Raw genomic sequence first — 23,397 nt, forward strand, 5'->3', positions numbered from 1 at the left:
TTGCAAAGCTGCCCGCTGCGGTTCGATCCCCGGCTGCTCCCCGGCCACCAGAGGAGGGTCCCGCATGGCGCGCAGACCTCTCCTACTGCCCGCTGCTCCCCTCAGCAGTGTACTTCGGTCCTTCTGCCTGTTCTGCTCCCCGCTCTGGCTCTGGTGAATTCTCTCACCCTCCCGCGCTTCTGACTGTACCCAGTGCTTGTATAAATAAATAAATCTTTAAAAAAAAAAAATCACACACTTGATGTGGAAGGCTGTGCATTAGCGGGGACAGGGACTCTGTACTCTGCTCAGTTTTGCCATGAACCTAAAATAAAGCTTATTAATTTAAAAAAGGGACAACAAAATTAATCACTGACATGAGCACAGTATCATATCATAACCTGACACAAACAAGCAAACAAAAAACCCAACTTATTGTAACATAGCACTGGCAATACAAACTAGGTTCAAGTTTTCAGATATATTGTGAAATCTTATGCTACTCTCATTTTTTTTTTAATTGCTGAATTGTGCTGAGAAGGAGGATGGCACGAGGAGAGGAAACTCATATCTGACTGATAAAGTCAACGTGTAGTATCTTCTTAGCCTTTGCAAGGAAATCCTATGAGTCACCATTTCTTCAATCATCTGCCTGTTAATATTTCATATGATTTTTTAATTTTTCTGGAAAAACCATGCTGTTTAGCCCAGTAAATCATTGTTGCTGCTTTTGTTGCATTGCTCATTATGTAAGCTCATCACGTGCTGGCGACCCTTTCTCCGAGGCGCAGTGCTCCCAGACAGGCTTCCTGAGGGATGCCCTGCATTTCAGTCCCTCACAAATGAGTCAGCTTGTCCAAACTTATCCTTTACATTTAGAAAAATTCTGCCCAGGGGATTTTGATTCCTTGTTTATGCAAACAGCAGGTTGCGTAACTGGCTGGCTTTTTTTTTTTTTAAGCAATGTCGTAGCTTCCTGGTAACCATTCAGTTTCAACACCCTGACATAACATAAAGGCGGCGCTGAACCACACGCGGAGCACACACACACCTCTCTCCGGCGCGTCTGCTAGGTGAGTCGCTTGGCCGCGCTCCTTCCATCCACTCATGAGGCCGCACGACATCCAGGAACACTTCCTGACGATCCATGGGACGAACTGCTGTGTGTTCCGACACAACCGTTTGCCCCAAGTGCTCCCGCCGTTGCTGGGGCTGGAGTTTGTGTTCGGGCTCCTGGGCAATGGCCTCGCCCTGTGGATCTTCTGCTTCCACCTCAAGTCCTGGAAATCCAGCCGGATTTTCCTGTTGAACTTGGCTGTGGCTGACTTTCTTCTGATCATCTGCCTGCCGTTCCTGATGGACAACTACGTGAGGAAGTGGGACTGGAATTTCGGGGATGTGCCGTGCCGGGCGATGCTCTTCATGGTGGCCATGAACCGCCAGGGCAGCGTCATCTTCCTCACCGTGGTGGCCGTGGACAGGTATTTCCGGGTGGTCCATCCCCACCACGCAGTGAACAAGATCTCCAATCGCACCGCGGTCATCATCTCCTGCCTGCTGTGGGTTGTCACCATCGCCTTGACAAGTCACATCCTGATAAACAACAAGCTGTTCCACGCCAAAGGCTTCAACCTGTGCAGCAGCTTCACCATCTGCAACGACTTCAAGTGGCATGACGCCCTGTTCCTCCTGGAGTTCTTCCTGCCCCTGGGCATCATCCTCTACTGCACCACCAGAATCATCTGGACGCTGCGGCAGCGGCAAATGGACAGGCACGCCAAGATCAAGAGGGCCATCTGCTTCATCGTGGTGGTGGCGATCGTCTTCGTCCTCTGCTTCCTGCCCAGCGTGGCCGTGCGCATCTACGAGCTCTGGCTGCTGCACACGAGGGGCATGCAGACCTGCACCGGCTACAGCTCGGTGGACCTGGCGTTCTTCATCACGCTCAGCTTCACCTACATGAACAGCATGCTGGACCCGCTGGTGTACTACTTCTCCAGCCCCTCCTTCCCCAACTTCTTCTCCACCTTGAAGCACCGCTGCCTCCGGAAGAACAGCCCGGAGGAGGCAGATAACTACCGCAGCACTAGCGCTGAGCTCACCGGGGATCCGAGTACCACCAGGAACATTCCAGACGTGCTAATGACTGACCCCGGGGAGCCCTGGAACCCCTCTCACCTGGCCCCAGAGGCTCGTTAACTAACCAAGCCGGGAGGACCGAAGGTGTCTGGAGACAGTTTAGTCAGTGTACAGAGTAACATCACCAGACGTGGCCTCGGGGGCCCCGGAATCTCCAGAGAAGCAGTGTGGTGGAGGGGCACCCAGGCTGCAGAGCGTGTGCACAGACCTCGCCGGGGATCTGAGAGTGACATTTCTGGGTACCTGAAACTTCTGCTTCATCTCTGACACTCGCAGATCTGAAGACGGCAAAGCTGTCACCATTTCTGCTGAACAGAGAGCCCCAGAGGTGCCCACCAGCGCTGGGGGGTTCACTGGCCTCTTTCCTTCAAGCTTGAGACTCGGATGGTTCTCAGCTCCTGGTGGCAGCTCGCCTGTTCACGAGCATGGCCGGCATGAGGAGAGCTGAGCGGCTGGGGGTCCTGCCATCCGTGGAGGGAGCCCAGGGGGCCTTCAACAAGCTACGGGTCACCTGGTTTGGAGGGGCCAATCCATCTAGGAGCCGAGCCTTAGAAACAGACTGGGCAAAGGGACTTGCCAGTTTTATTTAACATCTGAGTTTCCAGCGGGGTGAGGAGGTGGTTAGCCCCAGGAGGGACGGAGCAAAACAGTGTTACTGAGGGAAAGGAAATGGCCCAGGGCCACAGCCTGCAATTAATCCCGTCCCCTCTTGTTTACACTAATTTGAAGGTTGAGCACTTAAAAGCCTTCAGGAGAGAGAGCTGCTTCCCACCTTTGTTGTCATTAGGAGGAAAATGCTTCCCCGGGCGGAAGGGGCGGGTGCCTCCCGCTTCTTTCCCGGAGTTTCTGTACCTAGAAGAAATCTACCACTCAATAAACCTTGACAGCAGGCAATCTGGTGCGGCCCTTGTCTGGGTTAGGGTTCACCGAAATGGGTCTCTTACTTAAGCAGAGACCTTGAGGGGCTGTTAACTGTGTCCTGGAGGGAAAGTGCTATAACGCGGGACGAGGACGACCCGGAGCTGCACCGTGAGGCAGCACCGAGTAACAAGGGCAGAAAGGGCTGGGGGCAAATAAAGACTCGTGTTTGGGAAGTGGCGCTGAGAGGACAGAAGCGCGCGCTCCACGGGTTATTTAGACACTGGTGACTGTTGCTATTGGGATTTGCATATTAAAGAAAGAATTGGGGCAGACGAGGGGGGTGGGGGGGTGTGGATTTTTGCATAGGAGGGACCGATGGCAGTTCCCCTGGAAGAGGTCCAGTCCCAGTTCCAGGAGGGAGAGGAGACGCACTGGTTTGCGCCTGTGATGGGTCCAAGTTTCTGGTACGCTTGCATTTCCAGCTGCTGTCACTCCTTGCTTCTTTGGCAAGATGAGGCTTGCTTTGACATCCTGATTTGGATAGCGATAAGAGAGGCAGGTCCTGCCCCGATTGATACACCCCCAGCCCGGGGAGAGTGGCAGGAAGCGGGGAAAGGGAGACGTCCTTGAATTTCTTACGTGTTTCCAGCGCAGTTCACTTGCCCCCTTCTCCAAGCAACTCCTAGAGGTGGAGGCGGAGCCCACAGGTCACCTCCTTAGAGAGGCAGCGGCTGCAGAGAAGAGCTAGGAGGAGAGCGGGGATCCCCCCACGGCCTCCGACGTGTGAGTCAGCAGGGAGCCAGCTGTGAAACTCCAGTCTGTTCAGACACTCACCTCGCCTCATTTCCTCACTCACCCCGTGAGCTTGTCCGCATAAAGCGCCGACTGTGTCAGGTGCAGCTCTGGGCCGATGGTGGAAGGAGAGCACAGAACTCAAGACCTTGACGCTCTTCGAACTCACATTTAAGTGGGGAAAAAGACAGAAATGAAGCAAGTTCGTGAATGGAAAGGGACTTGGGGACGGAAAGGGGTAGCAAGGCAGGGACAGCTTAAAGCAGAGAGAGCCTGGGATAAACTCTACTGGGAAGGGGCCTCAAAATAAGCTGGAAATGACAAGACAAAGCTGACCGTGCAGAAGGGGGAGGTAATCTGCAGGAAGGGCTTTCTGGGCAAAGGGGGTGGTAAGTGCAAAGGCCCTGAGATAAGAACTGGTTTAGTGTGCGCGAGTCTGTTTGTTTCCTGGGGCTGCCTTAACAAAAGCATGACAGACGTGGCAGCTTAAAACAACAAAGATTTATTGTCTCACGGTTCTAGAGGCAAGAGATCTGAATCAAGGTGCGGGAGAGGGTCTGCAGCAGGGAGGGTCAGGGCACACCTCACGCCGAGCTCTGGTGGCTCCTGGCCCTGTGTGGCACTCCCTGCGTCCAGGAGCCTTCACACAGTCGCCTGCTCTCCGTGTCTGCGTCTCCGCTTATTTCCTCTTGTAAGGATACAGGCCACTGGATCTGGGGACCACCTTTCCAGGATGTCACCTCGAGGTCGTGGCATTCTTCCGAGTGGTGATAGCGCTGAGCCTTAACCCCTGGGCCGCCAGGGAGGCCCTCGGAGTTTGCCATCTTAACCATTTCTAAATGCTCGGTTCCCTGGCAGTAAGCACAGCCACGCTGCTGTGCCGCTCTCCCCCCCTCCAGCTCCAGGATCTTCCATCTTGCAAAACTCAAACTCTGTCCCCATCAAACACTAACTCTCCCTTCCCCCCCCACCCCCGCCCCTGGCCGCCTCCTGCCTACTTTCCGTCTTCACAAATTTATTTTCTTTAATGGAGATAACATTGATTGACTCTACAGAGTGAGGGTGGAACTGCCATTTTGACAGCATTCTCTGCTGGAGGCTGGGCTGTGCGTGTTACTGGCAAACTTTCTGAGAAGAGAACTTCTTTTCATGGCAGTGAGGCTGTGCCTTATTCTGATGGGTTTTGAATGGTATAATTTTTATGGAGTAAATTGGTTTACAACAGCGTGTGTGGTCGAAAGGAGCATCTTCAGATGCAGGTTGCACACCCCACCCCACACGACAGCCCCCATTACCATCGTGAACTCAGGGGCTTTATGGTTGCAAGTAGCGGAAACACACTTCAAATGAACTTAAATACAAAATTATAAACAGAGAGAGGAAGATAGCGTGTCTCTCTCAGAAAGAAATAGACAATTAAACCAAGCGCGGGCTTTGCCAGGAGACCAGCTCACAGCCCCTCACCGTGCTCGTAACCATGAACGTGACTCAAACCCCCAACTCCTCTGTCTCAGAAGATTGTCACCTGAGAGAACGTGACTGTCCCTAACCACTCTTCCTGAAAAGGTCACAGAGACCATAAGCATGCAACACATGGTGGAAATTTTTTTTTTAAGATTTATTTTTATTTATTTATTTATGCATATAAGAACTGGGGTGCAGGCGACAGGTGGGGGGGTAAGAGGTTGCACCAGAGACAGAGTGGGGAGCAGAACAGGCAAGATCTACTGAAATACACTGCTGAGGGGAGCAGCGGGGAGACAGGCGAGGTCTGCTGCGCCATGTGGGTAGCTCCCTGGCTGGGGTGGGGATCAAACTGGTACTGCAGTGGCTGGCAATAGCTTCATAGTGAAGCGATTTAACCCCTGCGTCACCAGGGAGGCCCCGAAGAAGGGTGTTTTTGAGCTAGTTTGTGTAAAGACACGCTCTCTGCTAGGAGCTCTGTCCTCAGGTAATGCAGGGATCACCTTCCCTCTCCTTCTGTCCACTCAGCCAAACAGCAAGTTGGGGTTTTCAGTGCAATCCATCCATTCTCTCGCTTTCAGCGTTTCTGCCATGTGTTATCCCAGGGACCCAGTTTGCTCGTTGCTGGAGAACTAAAGGCTCTGGCACGTTCTACATTGCTTATTCAACTCAGGGCCAAGAAGTCCTCACTGGCAGGCTTAGCTGATGAGCACCCAGGCACGGAACTCTGTTTGCCTTTCCTGTCACCCATGACAAAGGAAATATGGCCATTTTGCAATAGTGCTGGATTCCCTGAGCTCACACTTCACATTTGGACACCCTCTGTCTTTTCAGGGAGAAGGAGTTTGTGTGTGGGGTAACCAGCTTCTGCCCTGCCTGTACCCCACAGCCCCGGCAGGTGAAGCACAAATGCTTCCAGGTTCTTTTTTTTTTTTTTTAAGATTTATTTATTCATTTATTTATTTATACAAGCACTGGGTATAGTCAGAAGCGCGGGAGGGTGAGAGAATTCACCAGAGCCAGAGCAGGGAGCAGAGCAGGCAGAAGGACCGAAGTACACTGCTGAGGGGAGCAGTGGGCGGCAGGTGTGGTCTGCGCGCCATGTGGGACCCTCCTCCGGTGGCCGGGGAGCAGCCGGGGATCGAACCGGCGCCGCAGAGGCTGCGGGCAGCTTCACAACCCAGCGCTCAACCGCTGCACCACCGGGGAGGCCCTGCTTCCAGGTTCTTAACAACTATTGATGACCTCGGAGCTCTGCCCGCAGCTGGAGAGGGAGCCACAGTGGTCACCATGCATGGGGTCAGTGCGTGGTGCTCCCCACACAGCTGAGAAATGAAGACCCACCGGCCCGTCAGATGGAACAGCAGTGGGTTTCCTTCGGTGGCTCATAAAGCATCCCTCCTTTGGAACACGAAGGTTTAGTAAGAAAAGGGTTTAATCATCTGCTTTTGGTTTTGGTAAAGCAACACGAAGCAGAGACAGGCTCAGTAGGATCATGGTCCTCTCTTCCCTCCTCAGTATCATTTGAGCACCCCCATTTATTGTATCTAAGATTCACTCTGTGCCTCAGTTGAACACCACACGACGTGTTACTTGCATAGGTGATCTCAATTTTCAATAATTTTATAGGGTGTATGCTGTGTCCATTTCACAGGTAAGGAAGCTGAGGTCTGGGCCTCCCCGGTGGCGCAGCGGTTGAGCGCTGGGTTGCGAGGCTGCCTGCAGCCTCTGCAGCCGGTTCGATCCCCGGCTGCTCCCCGGCCACTGGAGGAGGGTCCCAGATGGCGAGCAGACCTCTCCTGCCGCCCGCTGCTCCCCTCAGCAGTGTACTTCGGTCCTTCTGCCTGCTCTGCTCCCCGCTCTGGCTCTGGTGAATTCTCTCACCCTCCCGCGCTTCTGACTGTACCCAGTGCATGTATAAACCAACCAACCAAACAAACAATAAATAAATAAGACATGCCTCTAGAAAGTTAAAAAAAAAAAAGAAGAAGAAATATTAAAAAAAAAAAAAAAAGGAAGCTGAGGTCCAGAGAGTTTGAATAAATATGCCCGTGGTCACAGAACTTCTAAGTTATGGACCAAGAGAATAAGCAAAGGCCGTCTGAGTCTAGAGTGTTGTATTTAAATTTTTCAAAAAAGACAGTGAGAGATGAGCAATATAAGATGAAAAAAGGATGAATGCCTTGACCTATATGGGGTCAATATTTCCTGTACTTCCCAGGCTGCCCAACCAGTGGGGGCTCAGATATCTCCCAGGTCCATGCTAAGATCATGCATGTGAGCTGCTGGCATAGAATCCGCTTCCTTGACAGGGATCTATAAATGTTAGCTTCCCTTCTCAAAGCTAACTCTGATGGATTTGTTTTACCCTTGTTGAAGGGTCTTGGGTGTTGAAGGGTCTTTCTTGTTTACCTAAGGGTGAGATCAATCAAGGTTGTTCATGGCAACATTGTAATAGCGAGACACAGGAAACAACATTAAGTGTCAACTAGGAGGGGAGCAGATAGTGAGCTGGCCATCCAGTGGAATATTACACAGCCAGGAAAAAATAAACCAGAGCAAAAGGACTTGTAAACTTGCAGCAACAGGACTGAATCTTGAGCACTGAATCTCCAGCAAAAGGTGAAATTGCTGAAAGATACAGCACCCATGTAAAAGTTTAAAACATGCTGAACAGAATCAGATATGGGTTGGGGAAGCCTCATTACATAATAAAACAGAAATCATAGATAAGACAGATACACAATCACTGCAGAACACAGATTACTTCTGTGGAGGGAAGGAGGAAAATGGGGCAAGGCTTTTACATGGGTTAAACAGAAGGTTAACAAAGTGAATGGGTCAACAAAGGGTGGTCCATTCACACCATGGAATACTACTCAGCCTTGAAAAGGCTATTGCCACAGGCAAGAACGTAGATGGGTCTTAAGGCCATGATGCTGAATGAAAGAAACAGGATAATGCTGAAGAGCTACATGCTATACGATTGCATGTATGTCCTGTTCCTGAGTTGATAAAATTATAAGGGACAGATCAGTTTGGTTGGTAGAGGCTGGAGGACGGGGAGGCAGGATACAGCATGAGGATATTTCTTGGTGGTGACAGAAGTGTGTCTTGAATGTGATGATGATGATACACATTTATATGCGTGATACAATCTCAAAGATCATAGCTAAGACATACCAGAGGGGGATGTGGGGGGTGGTGGGAAGGAAGCCAGCAAGGAGAGAAGGGGGGACAGGAAAGAAGACTGAGGAAAACAGAACACACAGGAAGCTGATGAACACCAAGCGGTATCTGCAGCCTAGTTAATTCTATTGTGCAATTACCCGTTTCCTGGTTCAGGTCTCTACCACAGGCGGATACTAACACCCTTTCTCCAGATTCAGATTATCCTCCAGTTTCTTTTGCACCCCCCGGCCCCCCACAAACCCACTGATGTCCTTGACATTTTAAAGATTTTATGGTGAGCGACTTCAGAATCTGATATGGGAAACCAAAAATAAGTTTGTTTATATTTTTTTTAAAAGTTAAAACTCTTGTAAAATAAAATTGGGAGTGAAAGAAGCCGGTCACTAAAGGCCACGTCCTGCAGCTCCCACTTACAGGCAATGCCCAGAACAGGCAAATGCAGAGAGAAAACACATTAGTGGCTGCCAGGGGCTGGGGTGCCGGGGAGCCACCGCCAAGGCACATGGTGTTTCCTTTTGGGGTGAAGCAAAGGTTTTGGACCTGGAATAGAGGGGGTGGCTGTACACACTGAGAATGTACTGAGTGCCATTCGACTGTTTCTTTCAAATAGTTTTCTTATGTGAAGGCCATAATTTAAACAGGATGTATTTAAGTAATTTTTAAAACTTATTTAGGAAGAAAGGCTTACAAAATAAAACCCATAGAGTAACCAACGGTCCCTAGCTCTAGCGATCCCAACCTCCTCCTCTTGCCCCCGACACTCCACTCCCCCTTCCTCCCACCCCAGCCTCTGCCCTATCTTCTCCTGGGTGGGCCAAGTCTCCTGCCCCTGAGACAGGGTCTGAGGCTAGAGTTGGGGTGGGACTTTATTTTATTTTAATTTTTAAAAAGATTTTTTTTACTTATGCATACAAGAGCTGGGATGTAGGCCAGAGGTGGGGTCGGGTGGTGAGAGGATTCACCAGAGACGGAGTGGGGAGCAGAACAGGCGGATCCACTGAAATACACTGCTGAGGGGCGCAGCCGGAGACAGGAGAGGTCTGCTGTGCCATGTGGGGCAGCTCCTTGGCTCCCTGGCCGGGGTCGAACTCATGCTGCGGTGGCTGGTGATAGCTTCATAGTGCTGAGACTTAACCCCTTGTGCCACTAGGGAGGCCCTGTGGGGAGGGAGAGATTTTAGGTACAAACTGGAGTGTATGGTGATTTTTGGTCATCTCTCGCCTGGGTACTTTTCCCTCTTTGTTTTTTAAGATTTATTTATTCATACATACAACTGGGGTACAGTCCAGATGTGCGGAGGGTGAGAGGATTCACCGGAGATAGAGCAGGGAGCAGAACAGGCAGACTGACGAAATACACTGCTGAGGGGAGCAGCGGGCGCGGCAGGAGAGGTCTGCTGCGCCATGTGGGTATCTCCCCGGCCCAGCTGGGACTCGAACCCGCGGTACAGAGGCTGCCGCCAACTTCACAAAGAGGCGCCCAACCCGCTGCGCCAGCGGGGAGGCCCCTGGGTACTTCTCTTGTACAACTTTCCCTCGTTCTTCCAACCCCGCGGAGCACGACAAGGTTGTGTGTTCGAGGCTGAAGGTGCCCCCCCCCCCAATTCCCGCTCTGTAGCTGTACGCGAGCCAGGGCCTCTGAAGAGGACAGTGAATTAAAATGAAGGGTTCGGCTGGCTGTCATCCAACTAGACTGGAGTCCGCCGTCGGAGAGAGATTGGGGCGTCGGGGCGAACAGAGGGAGCCGGGGAGGACCCCGGGCGGGCGTGCGCAGGGAGGAGCCGCCTGGAGCGGACAGCCCCGCGGCCGGGGCGCACAGAGCCCCCCTCCACCCGAGCGCCCTGGGCCCGCCCTGGTTTCCAGCTGCCCCGACGGCCCGTGTGTTTGTTCAATGCACTTATCACCGCGAGCGCGCGGATCTGCCGGAGGCCCGCGTGCCGCACAGCAGAGAAATGCGCCTTTGGACACGGCTGAAGACGAGCAGAAGGACAGGTTGACTTTTCGTAGACAAACACTGCCCAACTGTTTCTCCTCGCTCTCCGATGCCAGCCAATCCCTAAAGTCATTAAATGCGTATTTTTCTTAAGTGCTGAGTGAGAGAAAAATTACCCTGCTCCCTAGAGCTCTGTGAGAGGCAGAGGACTGACAGTCCAGTCACCATTTAAACACTATTTAAATGGGCCTCCCCGGTGGCGCAGCGGTTGACCACTGGGCTGCGAAGCTGCCCGTAGCCTCTGCAACGCCGGTTCTATTCCCGGCTGCTCCCCGGCCACCAGAGGAGGGTCCCACATGGTGCGCAGACCTCTCCTGCCGCCCGCTGCTCCCCTCAGCAGTGTCCTTCGGTCCTTCTGCCTGCTCTGCTCCCCGCTCTGGCTCTGGTGAATTCTCTCACCCTCCCGCGCTTCTGACTGTACCCAGTGCTTGTATAAATAAATAAATCTTTAAAAAAAATAAACACTATTTAAATAAAACGACTAAAATTATTATAATCAATCCAGAAAAAAACTTCCCCAATATTCTTTGCAAAAATTGATCCACCCAGCAATCTGTCAATCCCTCTTACCGTTTTGATGACCTTAAAAGTTGCAGATACCAATTCAGTTTTCATAGCATTAACTACATCTAATGCTTTTTTTTAAAGATTTATTTTATTTTATTTATTTTTTTTTATTTATTTATACAAGCACTGGGTACAGTCAGAAGCGCGGGAGGGTGAGAGAATTCACCAGAGCCAGAGCAGGGAGCAGAGCAGGCAGAAGGACCCAAGGACACTGCTGAGGGGAGCAGCGGGAGGCAGGAGAGGTCTGCGCGCCATGTGGGACCCTCGCCAGTGGCCGGGGACGGAACCAGTGGGCAGCTTCACAGCCCAGCGCTCAATTGCTGTACCACCAGGGGAGGCCCTGCCTTGAGATTCTTAATACTTTTAGAAACCACTTTACTGAATTATATATGTATATATTACATATGGGTAATGTTTTTTTATAATCACCTATTATTTGGACGGCACTAATACAGTTGGTGAGAAACTTTAACCTCCATACATATCACTAACTCATTTTACTTTTTGTATTAAAATATACTTTATAATCAGATTCCTGTAGTCCTATGCAGTGAGTCCCATTTTACCAATTTTTATTGGAAACTGAGGCACAGAGCAATGTACTAACTTAATCAAGGCTTTCTGTCTGTAAATTAGATTAACATTGACACCCCCACCCCCAGAACTCCAAATGACCAAGAAGCAGGCAAGGTGAGCTTAGCAGTCCCTGGCACTGATGCTGGGATAACTCAGTGAGAAGGTTCTAGAGCATTCCTAAAACTCAGAAGCTGTGACATGGTGTCTCTTATATGCTAATAGGGTGACAGGTGCTTGGGGTCCCCACAGAGTTCCAGGAGGGGGGCTCGCAGAGGGAAAGACAAAGCCACAGGTAGAGGGTGAAGCATTCAGTCCCAACTCTTGACCTTCAGAAGGGGAGAGGACCTTGTGTTCAGTCCACAATGATCATCAATTTCATCAACATCTGTGGAATGAAATCGTCATATAAAACCCTAAACAATGGGGTTCAGAGAAGCTGGGTCGCTGACTGCATCTACAAGTGGGAAGGCGGTGCACCCCACCAGAGGGCCCTTCCAGGCTTTCCTGAGGTACCTGTTCATCTCACTGCTCATCTGTATCCTCTATAATATCCTTTATGATAAACAGTAGCCGCAGCAAGTACAGCACTTTTCTGAGTTCCGTGAGCCTTTCTAGCAAGTTATCGAACTTGCTAGAAGTGGGAGCCGCGATTTCTTGCTGCTTGGTCAGAAGAACAGGCAGCGACCAGGGCCTTGCGCCTGGCATCTGAACTGGGGCCGAGCCCTGCGCTGTGGGGTGATACTAACCCTGGATCACAAGCGTCAGAACTGAACTGAATTTCAGCTCAGCGGGCTGCTGTTCAGAGCTGGAGAATTGTTGGTTCGAGAGAAAAAATAACCCCCCTCATTTGATGTGGGACGTGTTGTCAGCAAGAATAGTCCCTCCTGTATCACAAGCCCCTGGGTGAGAGGCTGCCACAAAGTAGGAAACCTCAGCAGCTAGACCAGACCTCACAGAGCCGACTAAGGGGAAAAACAGCCCATTAAAGGGGCGCAGCACCCTGAGACAGGAAGACCAGGCACAGTGACATTTTATTTTTTTATTTTTATTTTTTTAAAGATTTATTTTTATTTATTTATTTATTTATTTATGGAAGCATGTTTTATTTATTTATTTATTTTATGTTTGTTTGTTTTGTTTATACAAGCACTGGGTACAGTCAGAAGCGGGGGAGGGTGAGAGAATTCACCAGAGCCAGAGCGGGGAGCAGAGCAGGCAGAAGGACCGAAGGACACTGCTGAGGGGAGCAGCGGGCGGCAGGAGAGGTCTGCGCGCCATGTGGGACCCTCGCCTGGTGGCCGGGGATCGAACCGGCGCTGCAGAGGCTGCGGGCAGCTTCGCAACCCAGCACTCAACTGCTGCGCCACCGGGGAGGCCCCACAGTGACATTTTAGAGCTAAACTACGTGAGTTGTTTTTCTAAAAATGTTTATTCATTTAGATTTTTATTTATTTATTCATAGAAGAACTGGGGTACAGGCCAGAGGTGAGGGGGTGAAAGGATTCACTAGAGACAGAGTGGGGAGCAGAACAGGTGGATCCACTGAAACACACTGCTGAGAGGAGCAGCGGGGAGGCAGGAGAGGTCTGCTGCAGCCTGTGGGTAGCTCCCTGGCCGGGATCGAACACAGGCCGCAGGAGTGATGGCTCTGAGACTTAACCCCTAGGCCACCAGGGAGCCCCAAATATGTGTGTTTTTTTTTAACTTTGACTCAGTTTATGAGTTAACAGTGAGTAGGGGCTCTACTGAGATCTGTGTGAGCAGCCTGGGAGGTCAAGTGTGAGAACTAACATGGAGCAGAATCAAGAGCTGGCGAGCGGTGGGGGGTGGGGGGGGAGGGTAGGTGAGCTCCTGAGGATGAAGACTCAGAGGAGGGGTTCTTACCTGAGAAAGGCTAACGGGTGAAAAGTCCCCTGAATCTGTAACAGAGTGGTCGCCGGGAAAAGGGGAGCTTCCAGGTTCCCTGCCCCACCCAAGGGAGGGTGGAGCTGAGCAGGGAGGAGAAGCTGGAGAGGAGACAGGAGAGGAAGGAGGAAGGACGCGGAGCCAGGAGACCCGGGGAGGCGCGTGGAGCAGAGGCACGTGAAGAAGCTGCACTTGCTTCTTGGGCCTGGACTGGGCAAGACAGACGCGGGGGAGAGGCCAGAGCAGCGTTTATCTTGATTTTGATTTTGCTCTTTCTGTCCCAGACGTGCTGGGCCCCTTCTGCGCCTTTCCTGTGGGTCCCCACCTGGAGGTGCCTTAGACTGTGACAGGCTTTCGGGCCAACCCTGCTTGGCTGGACATTACCCCATAAGGGGGTGGGTAACTTCCAGTGCTTGCTTTGGAAACTGTTCTTTGTCTTTCCCTTCTTATCTCTTTATTGCACACTAATTGTATTAAAGTTCCTTTTCCATTAAAGGCCTTACGTGCTAAGTATGCTTTGATGTGATGCGTGGCAGAACCTACTTAGAATGAGCAGGTTTGGGGGTTCTGGGGTGCCCCTCACCCTGCCCTGTAACAAACCAGTGTAGGTTAAATGATCTCTGAGTTCCAGATGGGTCTGCTGAGATGAGGTGAACAGATCCTGGTAGAAATTCTGAACCTTAAAGAGAAAGAAAAGCATCTTTCAGAAATGAGAGAAAAACATCCTATTCACAAAGGGAAAACCGCAGAATGGAATCAAGACTCCTCATCTATTGTGCTTCCCGAAGGTGGCGGTGGAGCAGAATCTGCAGAACAGGATCTGTGGCGAAGACACTGGAAGGACTGCCAGCCAGAATCCTCTCTCCAGTTTTCAAAATACATTTCATCTAATGGGCCCAAGGGAATATGGTCAGAGATACCCAAGAACTCAGAGGCTGGAACCCTCAGTACGGCATCTGAGGAAACTAGCTGGGAAAAGACTAACTAAAATACAACTAAGCCCAGAAAGAAAATTCAAGAAGGGCACAAAGAGAGAGAACAGTGTATGCCTGAGACATTTGAAACCTAAATGGATCCAGATAGCTTGGGATTTGGACACACATAAGGATTGTGGAAACCAAATAGACATGCTAGAGGAACATTCTCGCAAGTACTAGATTATCTCAGCTAAACCTCAGAGGTTGGAGAGGGTGGTCGGGAGTAAATGTGTCTCCTGGGTCTCTCCAGGAAACTTGGGGGAAGGAAGGAATAAGGTGAAGAGATAGATGGGGCCTCCCTGGTGGCGCAGGGGTTAAAAGCAATGCTGTCAAGCCATCGCCAGCCACTGTAGCCTGAGTTTGATCCCCAGCCAGTCAGGAAGCTTCCCACGGGGCACAGCAGACCTCTCCTGTCTCCCCACTGCTCCCCTCAGCGGTATATTTCAGTCAATCTGCCTGTTCTGCTCCCCACTCTGTCTCTGGTGAGTCCTCTCACCCCCCACATCTCTGGCCTGCACCCCAGCTCTTGTGTGCATAAATAAATAAATCTTAAAAAAAAAAAAAAGACAAAGAAACAGAACTGGAAAGAAGGGGCACTTCAAATGGCTGGCGAGATGCCTTTGGTTATTGGAATACAGACATTATTCTCCAAGGAGGAAGCGAGCATCTTCTGCTCCAAGCCTGGGAACTCAGATGCTGTAAGAGAAAAAGAAGGATGTAATTGACTATGTAAACATGAAAATGTTTTGTGTGACAAAGGATACCATAAATAAAGCCAGTTTAGACGACGGGGCTGGAAAAATATTTGTAATATAAATAATAGTCACCAGGCACCATCGACCAGCTTGCTGTGTGCCAGGTATATTCTAGTGGCTTTGCACGTATTAACTCGTCTCTGTCTCGAACACCACTGGAAGCAGGAACTCTGATGAGGAAGACTACGGTTTAGATGAGGAAACTGAGGCATCACAAGTTTCAGTGACCGCTGAGGTCCCATGGCCAGGCAGGGACTCAGTTCAGATGTGACCCGGGCGGCTCAATCCAGAGCCGCTGCTCTTAATCATCTGTCAGTGGCCCTGCCGAGGGCCAGATGGACACTATATAAAGAGTTTTTACAAGTTGACCTGAACAAGACAAACAACCATGCAGAAATGGACTTGAATTATTAAAAGACTATTTATGGACGAGCAAAACCAAATGGCTGACATACATGAAAAGACCCCCAAACAGTCAGAAAAACACAAATCCAGGCAGTGAGGACATGTCACTTGCCGTCCACCAGACTGACAAAGCGGACCGAGTCCTGGTGGATGTGCTGGCAGGAATGTGGGGGAAAGAGCTCCCCTCCAGGGAGGCCCTCCCGCCGCTGGGGAAAGCAATCTGGCAGCATCTGCGATCGTTGAAACTAAACATACCCTTTGACCCACTTAGCCCACTCCTGGGAATCTGGCCCAGAGAAATCAAAACACCCATCTTTAGGGACAAGGATGTTTATGGGAGCATTATCTTTATGCCGGAACGCTGGCCACAGGGTGAATGCCCATTGAAAGGGGCATGACCTGGTGAATTGGGTGCACCGCCCTGCGCACATTTTACATTTATTTATTTATACAAGAACCAGGGTACAGGCCAGATGTGCAGGAGGGTGAGAGGACCCACCAGAGACAGAGCGGGGAACAGAACAGCAGACTGACTGAAACAGACTGACTGAAACACACTGCTGAGGGGAGCAGTGGGGTGACAGGAGAGGTCTGCCACGCCATGTGGGTATCTCCACAGCCAGCAGGGACTGAACCGGCACTGCAGAGGCTGCCGACAGCTTCACAGCACTACGCTCAACCCGCTGCGCCACCAGGGAGGCCCCACCTGCGTGCATTTTAATCAAACCAAATCAGCCCAGATCTGCAGCCAGGCAGCCTGCTGGCCTAAGGACTGGCAGATGTGTTTCTGGGGAGCCAGCAGCATTGTTTTTTGTTTTGTTTTGGTTTGGTTTTTAATAGAGTCCTGCGGGCTTCTGAGATGGTGACCCCTAAAATGTTTCCATTACACACAAGAGTCACCCTCCGGAGGACCACAGGGCATAAACAAGCACGGCTAGTCGCAGGCCAGTGAAACTTCATGGTGGGCTGTCGGGTAGGCTGGAGCACTGCTGCGGGCGGGGGGGAGTGTGCAATGGCACAGCTGCTGTGGAAACCAGTCTAGCTGTTCCTCCGTCAGCTGAACAGAGAGTCCCATAGCACCCAGAAATTCCACTCCTACAAATAGACCCCCAAGGACTGAAAATAGGTGTGCAAGCAAACACAGAACACAATATTCCCAGAACACTACTCGCAATTTAGCCAAAGGTCAAGAGATGCATGGCTATACAAACGTGTCACAGCCCGACAAGGGAAAGACAGAGTCCTGCCCCTCACTAAGTGACAGGAGCCAGCTCCAAAGGGACGCACGCTGTGTGACCCCATGGGAGGAAATGCCCCTGTGTCAGGCCAAGCCCTGACAGACAGCCGTTCTGCTGGCCAGGGGCTGGGGAGCGGGGGCGTGGGGAGCCATCGCTAATGAGGCTGTGGTTTCTGTTTGGGGTGATGAACATGTTCTGGAACTAGAGAATGGTGTGATGTAGCTGGTACCACGTTAAAGTGCTTATCACGGTGACTTTTGTGTCATGTGTATGTTATCACAACAAAAAAATTCATGAAGGGGCCTCCCTGGTGGTGCAGGGGTTAAAGTCTCAGCTAGGAAGCTATCTCCAGCCTCTTCAGCATGGGTTTGATCCCTGGCCAGGGAGCTACCCACAGGGTGCAGCAGACCTCTCCTGTCTCCAGCTGCTCCCCTCAGCAGTGGATTTCAGTGGACCCGCCTGTTCTGCTCCCCACTCTGTCTCTGGTGAATCCTCTCACCCCCGCACCTCTGGCCTGTGCCCCAGCTCTTGTATGCATAAATAAATAAAAATAAATCTTTAAAAAAATTTCACAAAGGGGCACAATTTGGGTAAAAAAATGTCCAGGAGGGCAAGGAAAAGGTGGTCATGGGAAATGGGGTTAAGAAACACTGGGATAGGGCCTCCCCGGTGGCGCAGCGGTTGAGCGATGGGTTGCGAAGCTGCCGACGGCCTCAGCGGCGCCCGTTCGATCCCCAGCTGCTCCCCGGCCGCCGGGCGAGGGTCCCACATGGCGCGCAGACCTCTCCTGCCGCCCGCTGCTCCCCTCAGCAGTGTACTTCGGTCCTTCTGCCTGCTCTGCTCCCCGCTCTGGCTCTGGTGAATTCTCTCACCCTCCCGCGCTTCTGACTGTACCCAGTGCATGTATAAACAAAACAAACAAACAAACAAATAAATAAATAAATAAAGCATGCCTCTATAAAAAAAAAAAAATAGTTTAAAAAAAAAAAAAAAAAAAAAAAAAGAAACACTGGGATAAAGACCAGCCTGGAAAGCACCGTAAAGCAAATAGCTAAATGAGTCATCCTTTTTCTTTCTGAACAGTGACAGGGCTTGCTGGCCTTCATGTTAGTCACCCCCAGCCTCTTCCTAACCCGAGAATTGGGGGTGTGTTCTTTCACAGCCCGCAAAGCTTTGACGAATAAACCACTGTTTCAGAGCCAACTTTTGGCCTCAGTCTGTGTTACCCGGAACCTTCGGGGTGATAAGAAACGGAGCATGCGCTCAGGTTACCGGGGGCAACAAAAGTGCTATAGGAATCCCAGCGAAGGGAGAAAATTCAGAATCCATCCCCCCTTCCACACTTTCAGAGCAGAGTATCCTGCACTTTCTCTTTTTTTTTCTTCACAGCATTGATCACAATGTTAATTAAATAATGGCCTGCATAATAATTTATTCATCTCCCCACCACACTGGGAAGTCCGTGAGGACAGGAACTAAGCAGCTCTGGTTTTCTTATCATAGTAGCCGGCACATAGTAGGCGCACAATCAAAATTGACAGAGCAGATGAATAAATACATTCCATGTGCCTCGGTGGAGAGGTCAAGGCCGGTGTGGTACGCAGCCGGAATCCAGAGGACAACCCCTGAAGTGGATGTTCTTTGAATCGCATCCCAGCATCTCTGCAAGGCAGGGGCAGCACAGCCTGGACTTGTCAGGGCCTCCACTCGAGTTTTTAAGAGCTTCCACTTCACAAAGCCTCGATCCTCTCCATGCTGTTAGCCCTGACTGAGCTCCCACACGTCTTGATTAAGAGAGATGCTTACGGAACAAACACACACATGCACGAAGAGAACTACACAATCCCCGAAGAAGAGGCTGCGTGTCATCAGCAACAGACAAGTCCACATCCTTGAGCTCGTCCTAGTAATATGGGGAGGGGCCGTGACCGAGAACTTGCCTACCTGAGCCACGTGTTCACACTCACGGTCACCACCTTCTGACAATGCCCCCCCCCCAGCCCCAGGCACTGGGATGGGCTCCCCGAAGCCGCAGGGGGTGAGTCTTTAGTTTAAGGCCATCAGCTGTGGTGGCCTTGTCCTCCTTGCCAAGACATTGCAGTGGGCATGGAGACGTGACACAGTTCTGGCAGGTGAGATGCCAGGGCAAGTCTTTTAGGGATTTTTTTAGAAAAATTCCCAGCAATTCCATTCCTAGGTATAAGCCTCAAAGGACTGAAAATTGGTCACTCAAACAGATACATGTCCAAGCATATTTATAGCAGTATTATTTTTTAATATTCATTCATTCATTCATTCATTCATTTATTCATATTTATTCATTTATTTATTTATTCATAGACCAGAGGTGCAGGGAGTAAGAGGATTCACCAGAGAGAGTGGGGAGCAGAACAGGCCGATCCACTGAAATCCACTGCTGAGGGAGCAGCGGGGAGACAGGAGAGGGCTGCTGCGCCCTGTGGGTAGCTCCCTGGCCAGGGATCAAACTCAGGGCGCGCTGGGTGGGGTTAGCTTCATAGCGCTGAGACTTAATCCCTGCGCCCCAGGGAGGCCCATAGCAGCATTATTTACAACAGCCAAAAGGTGAAAACAACCCGATGTCCATCGTAGATGAATCAGTAAGCAGCACTTGCCACAGCCACACAACAGAATATCGTAAGCTGAAGCGCTGGCACAGCTCCAATGTGGATAAACCTCAAAAACATCACATTGAGTGAAAAAAGTCACCCAAGAGGCCTGTGTGGTGGGAGCCCAGTCACAGGAAATGTCAGAGCAGGCAACTCCTTTGGGAAGAAAACAGACCAGAGGTGGCCCAGCGGTCAGGCGGGGGGGGGGGGGGGGGGGGGCTCTTCCTGAGGGTGATGACAATGCCCTGGGACTAGATCGAGGTGGTGGTTACACAGCACGGTAAGTGCACTGAAGTGCCACTAAGACGGACCCTTTGAAAGGGTTAACTTTATGTTACATGAATCTCACTTTATATTTAAAAAGCCTCTTTGGAAAGTCTTGCCCGTGGATGCAGCAGGAAAACAAGCTGCAGGCAAAGCAGCAACGGGAAGGAGGCTGAGCCGAGCCGGCCGGAACCGCCCGTGTGAGGAGACGGGCGAGTCCCAGAGCCCCTCTCTGCACACCCACCACGCACGGCCGTCACTGCCGCTTTGCTCAAAGCCATGTCTAGTTGGGTTCTTATTACTGGCACCTAAAGCACGTTGGTTGACAGACTTCAAGAGTCTGAAAAAGCAAGGCAAAGCAAAGGCATTCATTTTATTGAAATGGAAGCAAAAATTGCAAGGGTTCCAGTAACACAATTGGCTTCTCTCACAGGAGAGAAAAGACAAGATGCCTCCCTACAGCTAGAGGAGACACAAACCCTTTCAGCTTGTAAATAAAGTAATGATGAAGAATCCTCCATAATAGGGCCTCCCTGGTGGTGCAAGGGTTAAATCTCAGCACAATGAAGCAGCCTCTGCAGCACGAGTTTGATCCCCGGTCAGGGAGCTACCCACATGGTGCAGCAGACCTCTCCTGCCTCCCTGCTGCTCCCCTCAGCAGTGGATTTCAGTAGATCTGCCTGTTCTGCTCCCCACTCTGCCTCTGGTGAATACTTTCACCCCCATACCTCTGGTCTGCACCCCAGTTCTTGTATGTATAAGTAAATAAAATGAATCTTTAAAAAAAACCCGTAAACATAGGGAAAAAATTTTTTTAAAATTCTCCTTAGTACTTCATTCTCAGGGCTAGGCGAGGGGGCGGTGTGTGTGCGCGTGTGTGTGTGTGTGTGTGTGTGTGTTCTCCTGGGTGCACCCAGGTCTTATACACCTATTGTTTCTTGCCAGTCTCAGTGTTGCAAAAACAGGATGGACTCACTTCACGAGCAATATGTTAACAATGCTGGAGTCGTAATCTCTGAGAACCACAGGCCTTACAGAGCTGGCAGGGCTCAGGGCATGGGCTTCTTGAGTTCCTCTGGAAGAGATGTCAATAGACACTGCCCTGAGCAGCACACAGCAAGTTGATTCAGGAAAAGAGAACAGGGAAAAGAGACGCCCGCATGGACACAGGGCAGGGGGCTGCATCGTGCGGGAGCCAGGGGTGGCTTTATGCGGTGTTCTTTGGGGGGGACGCACTCCTTCCTGGAATTTGTGTCTGGCTTTGTGTCTGCTGGGTTGGTTCTCTGTAACAGATAATCCTTTCTGACACCCGCACCCCCACCTCATATTCATGAAATGACTGTGGAATTTACTGCTTTGGGGTCCAGTGGGGTTGGTTTTCTGCCCTGACCTCAGATTCCTGGAACCTTCATAGCTGGTTTAAGGACTGGTTAATTGTCACTGCTCCCATCTCTGGAAGGTCCTTGTGAGACCTTCCCTCTAAATTTTTCTACTCGAAGCTTCTACCAGACTCCGAAAGTCTGTGTCACTTCTCTCAGGGGATTTGAGAGCTTCGTCGTGAGCACAGAAAGCCTTGAAGCCATGCATTCCCTCGCTGTGGAGATGTCAGTTCTGTGGGTGAAAGGGCCACTGACCTTCCAAGGTCAGGTTGACTTTCCTGCCTCCCCAGCTGTGCTTGAGAGAAAGCAGGGGAAGATCCGGGGGCCCCTTTCCTGGCCTTTCCCTCACTTTTCCACGGTTCTGAAAATCCCGTCATGGCCTACAAGGTTCCTGCTCTCCTCCACGCAGAGGATGGTTGCAGAGAAAGGATGATACAGCCGGGCGGACTTTTGTAAGGGCATCTAAGGGCTAATCGCAGGGCTGGATGCCTGAAGTGTGGCTGGATTGGGTGTTGCTGGTACTGTATTTCTTGGCACTTGGTTCCAAGTCATTGTGTAACGTGTAAACTATGAAAATAAACGACAAATCTCCTACAGTGAAAATCTGATTCACAACAAGTGGATTAAGGGAACTAGGCTCTGTCTATGGTGATGGAGGCAGCCCATTTATCTAGAAAGATCGTAGGAAATTAGCCACGGTGACTACGAATGTAGACGGACCCCTCTGGGAGTACCTCATGGGGATAAGGAAGTAGATTCCTCTCTGTCTCCCCATGCTGATTGGGTTCCCCCCCCACCCCCAACTGGAAATTCATAAACTCAATGGGTCTTGTCTAGAAAGAGGTGAGTTGTTTATTCGAGAAGTCTTGAAGTGCCTGGAATGTGAAGTATTTCCAAAACAATGAGTAAGTGCTTCAAATAAAGGGAAACAAAACAGAAAATCCTGCTGACTTCCCGAGGGCTGCCCAGTGAGGACTCAAAGTCAAGTCTAAGAGACATCCAAGGTCCTGGGGCGGGGCCTGCCAGCCAGCTGCACAGCAAGGACAGGGAAGAGGAATCAAACATTGTTCTTTGACAACTGCCCCTCCGGTCACCTCCTCGCCGTCTGGCATCTGCGACTCCTTAGCTCGCTCTAGATTCAGCAGGCAAGTTCACATGCAAGTGGGGTTGGTTGACAAGGTCAAACCTCAGAAGTCAGAGCAGAGGAAAACAGCAAAGAAGTAAACATGGATGAAAGTTATTAAGTCAGGGATGAAAATCAGGAAAAGCATCAACAGCCATCGGCTCCCGGATCACCTTCCACGAGAAGGCTTCCTCTAGTATTTAACCTTCAAAAAGAGGGAAATTGTGACACACGTGACAACGTGGATGAACCTGGAGACGCGGTGCTAAGTGAAATAAGCCCGTCACGAAAGTAGGACGGCGTGAGCACCGCTGCAGTCAATTTCGTAAAGACGGAAAGTAGGCTGGAGGCGGCCAGGGGCTGGGGGGTGGGGGTGCGGAGAAGGGAGAGTTAGTGTTTGATGGGGACAGAGTTTGAGTTTTGCAAGATGGAAAATCCTGGAGCTGGAGCGGGGGAGAGCGGCACAGCAGCGTGGCTGTGCTTACTGCCAGGGAACCGTGCATTTAGAAATGGTTAAGATGGCAAACTCCGGGGGCCTCCCTGGCGGCCCAGGGGTTAAGGCTCAGCGCTATCACCACTATGCCCTGAGTTTGATCCCCAGCAGGGCTCTAACCTACATATGGCACAGCAGACCTTTCACGTCTCAGTCTCACCCGCTGCTCCCCTCAGCAGGATATCTCAGTAGATCCGCCTGTTCTGCTCCCCACTCTGTCTCTGGTGGATCCTCTGATCCCCCCACACCTCTGGCCTATACGCCAGTTCTTGTATGCATAAATAAATCTTTAAAAAAAAAACCTGTATTATTATATTTTCACTTAGTTAACATTGGCTTACACAACATTTGTTTACAGGTCACACAGAGCCGTTTTTAAAAGACAGAAACAATAGCACGAGTATTTGTATTACTTGATGACGACAGTTTTCCTGGACATTCAGCCTCCATGTGACTGAAGCCACCACACACAGAGGGTATGTGACTTATCGGTGTGGGGAGGAGGGGAGAGATGTGGTAAGTTGCCACTTCTTCTTTTGAGGTTATGAGTAACCCTTTTCAGACTAAAAAAAAAAATCAAATCTATTTAAAGAATATTGGAAAAAATGAGTTGACAAATAATCTTGGTTTTGAAACGATGCCATCCCTCCTGCTCCTTACGTTATCTCT

General features: G+C 50.7%; 1 protein-coding gene across 1 annotated transcript; it reads left to right on the top strand.

Annotated features, from left to right (window-relative positions):
• Positions 1 to 1,086: 1,086 nt before the first annotated feature.
• On the top strand, positions 1,087 to 2,178 carry HCAR2 (hydroxycarboxylic acid receptor 2; the record flags this gene model as incomplete). The annotated part of the gene is made up of 1 exon (XM_084253175.1): positions 1,087 to 2,178. One exon carries the CDS (start codon positions 1,087 to 1,089, stop codon positions 2,176 to 2,178), a length of 1,092 nt encoding a protein of 363 aa, XP_084109301.1.
• Positions 2,179 to 23,397: the final 21,219 nt, after the last annotated feature.

The sequence above is a fragment of the Talpa europaea genome (assembly GCF_964194135.1).
Source record: "Talpa europaea genome assembly, chromosome: 14".
NCBI classification, from domain to species: domain Eukaryota; kingdom Metazoa; phylum Chordata; class Mammalia; order Eulipotyphla; family Talpidae; genus Talpa; species Talpa europaea.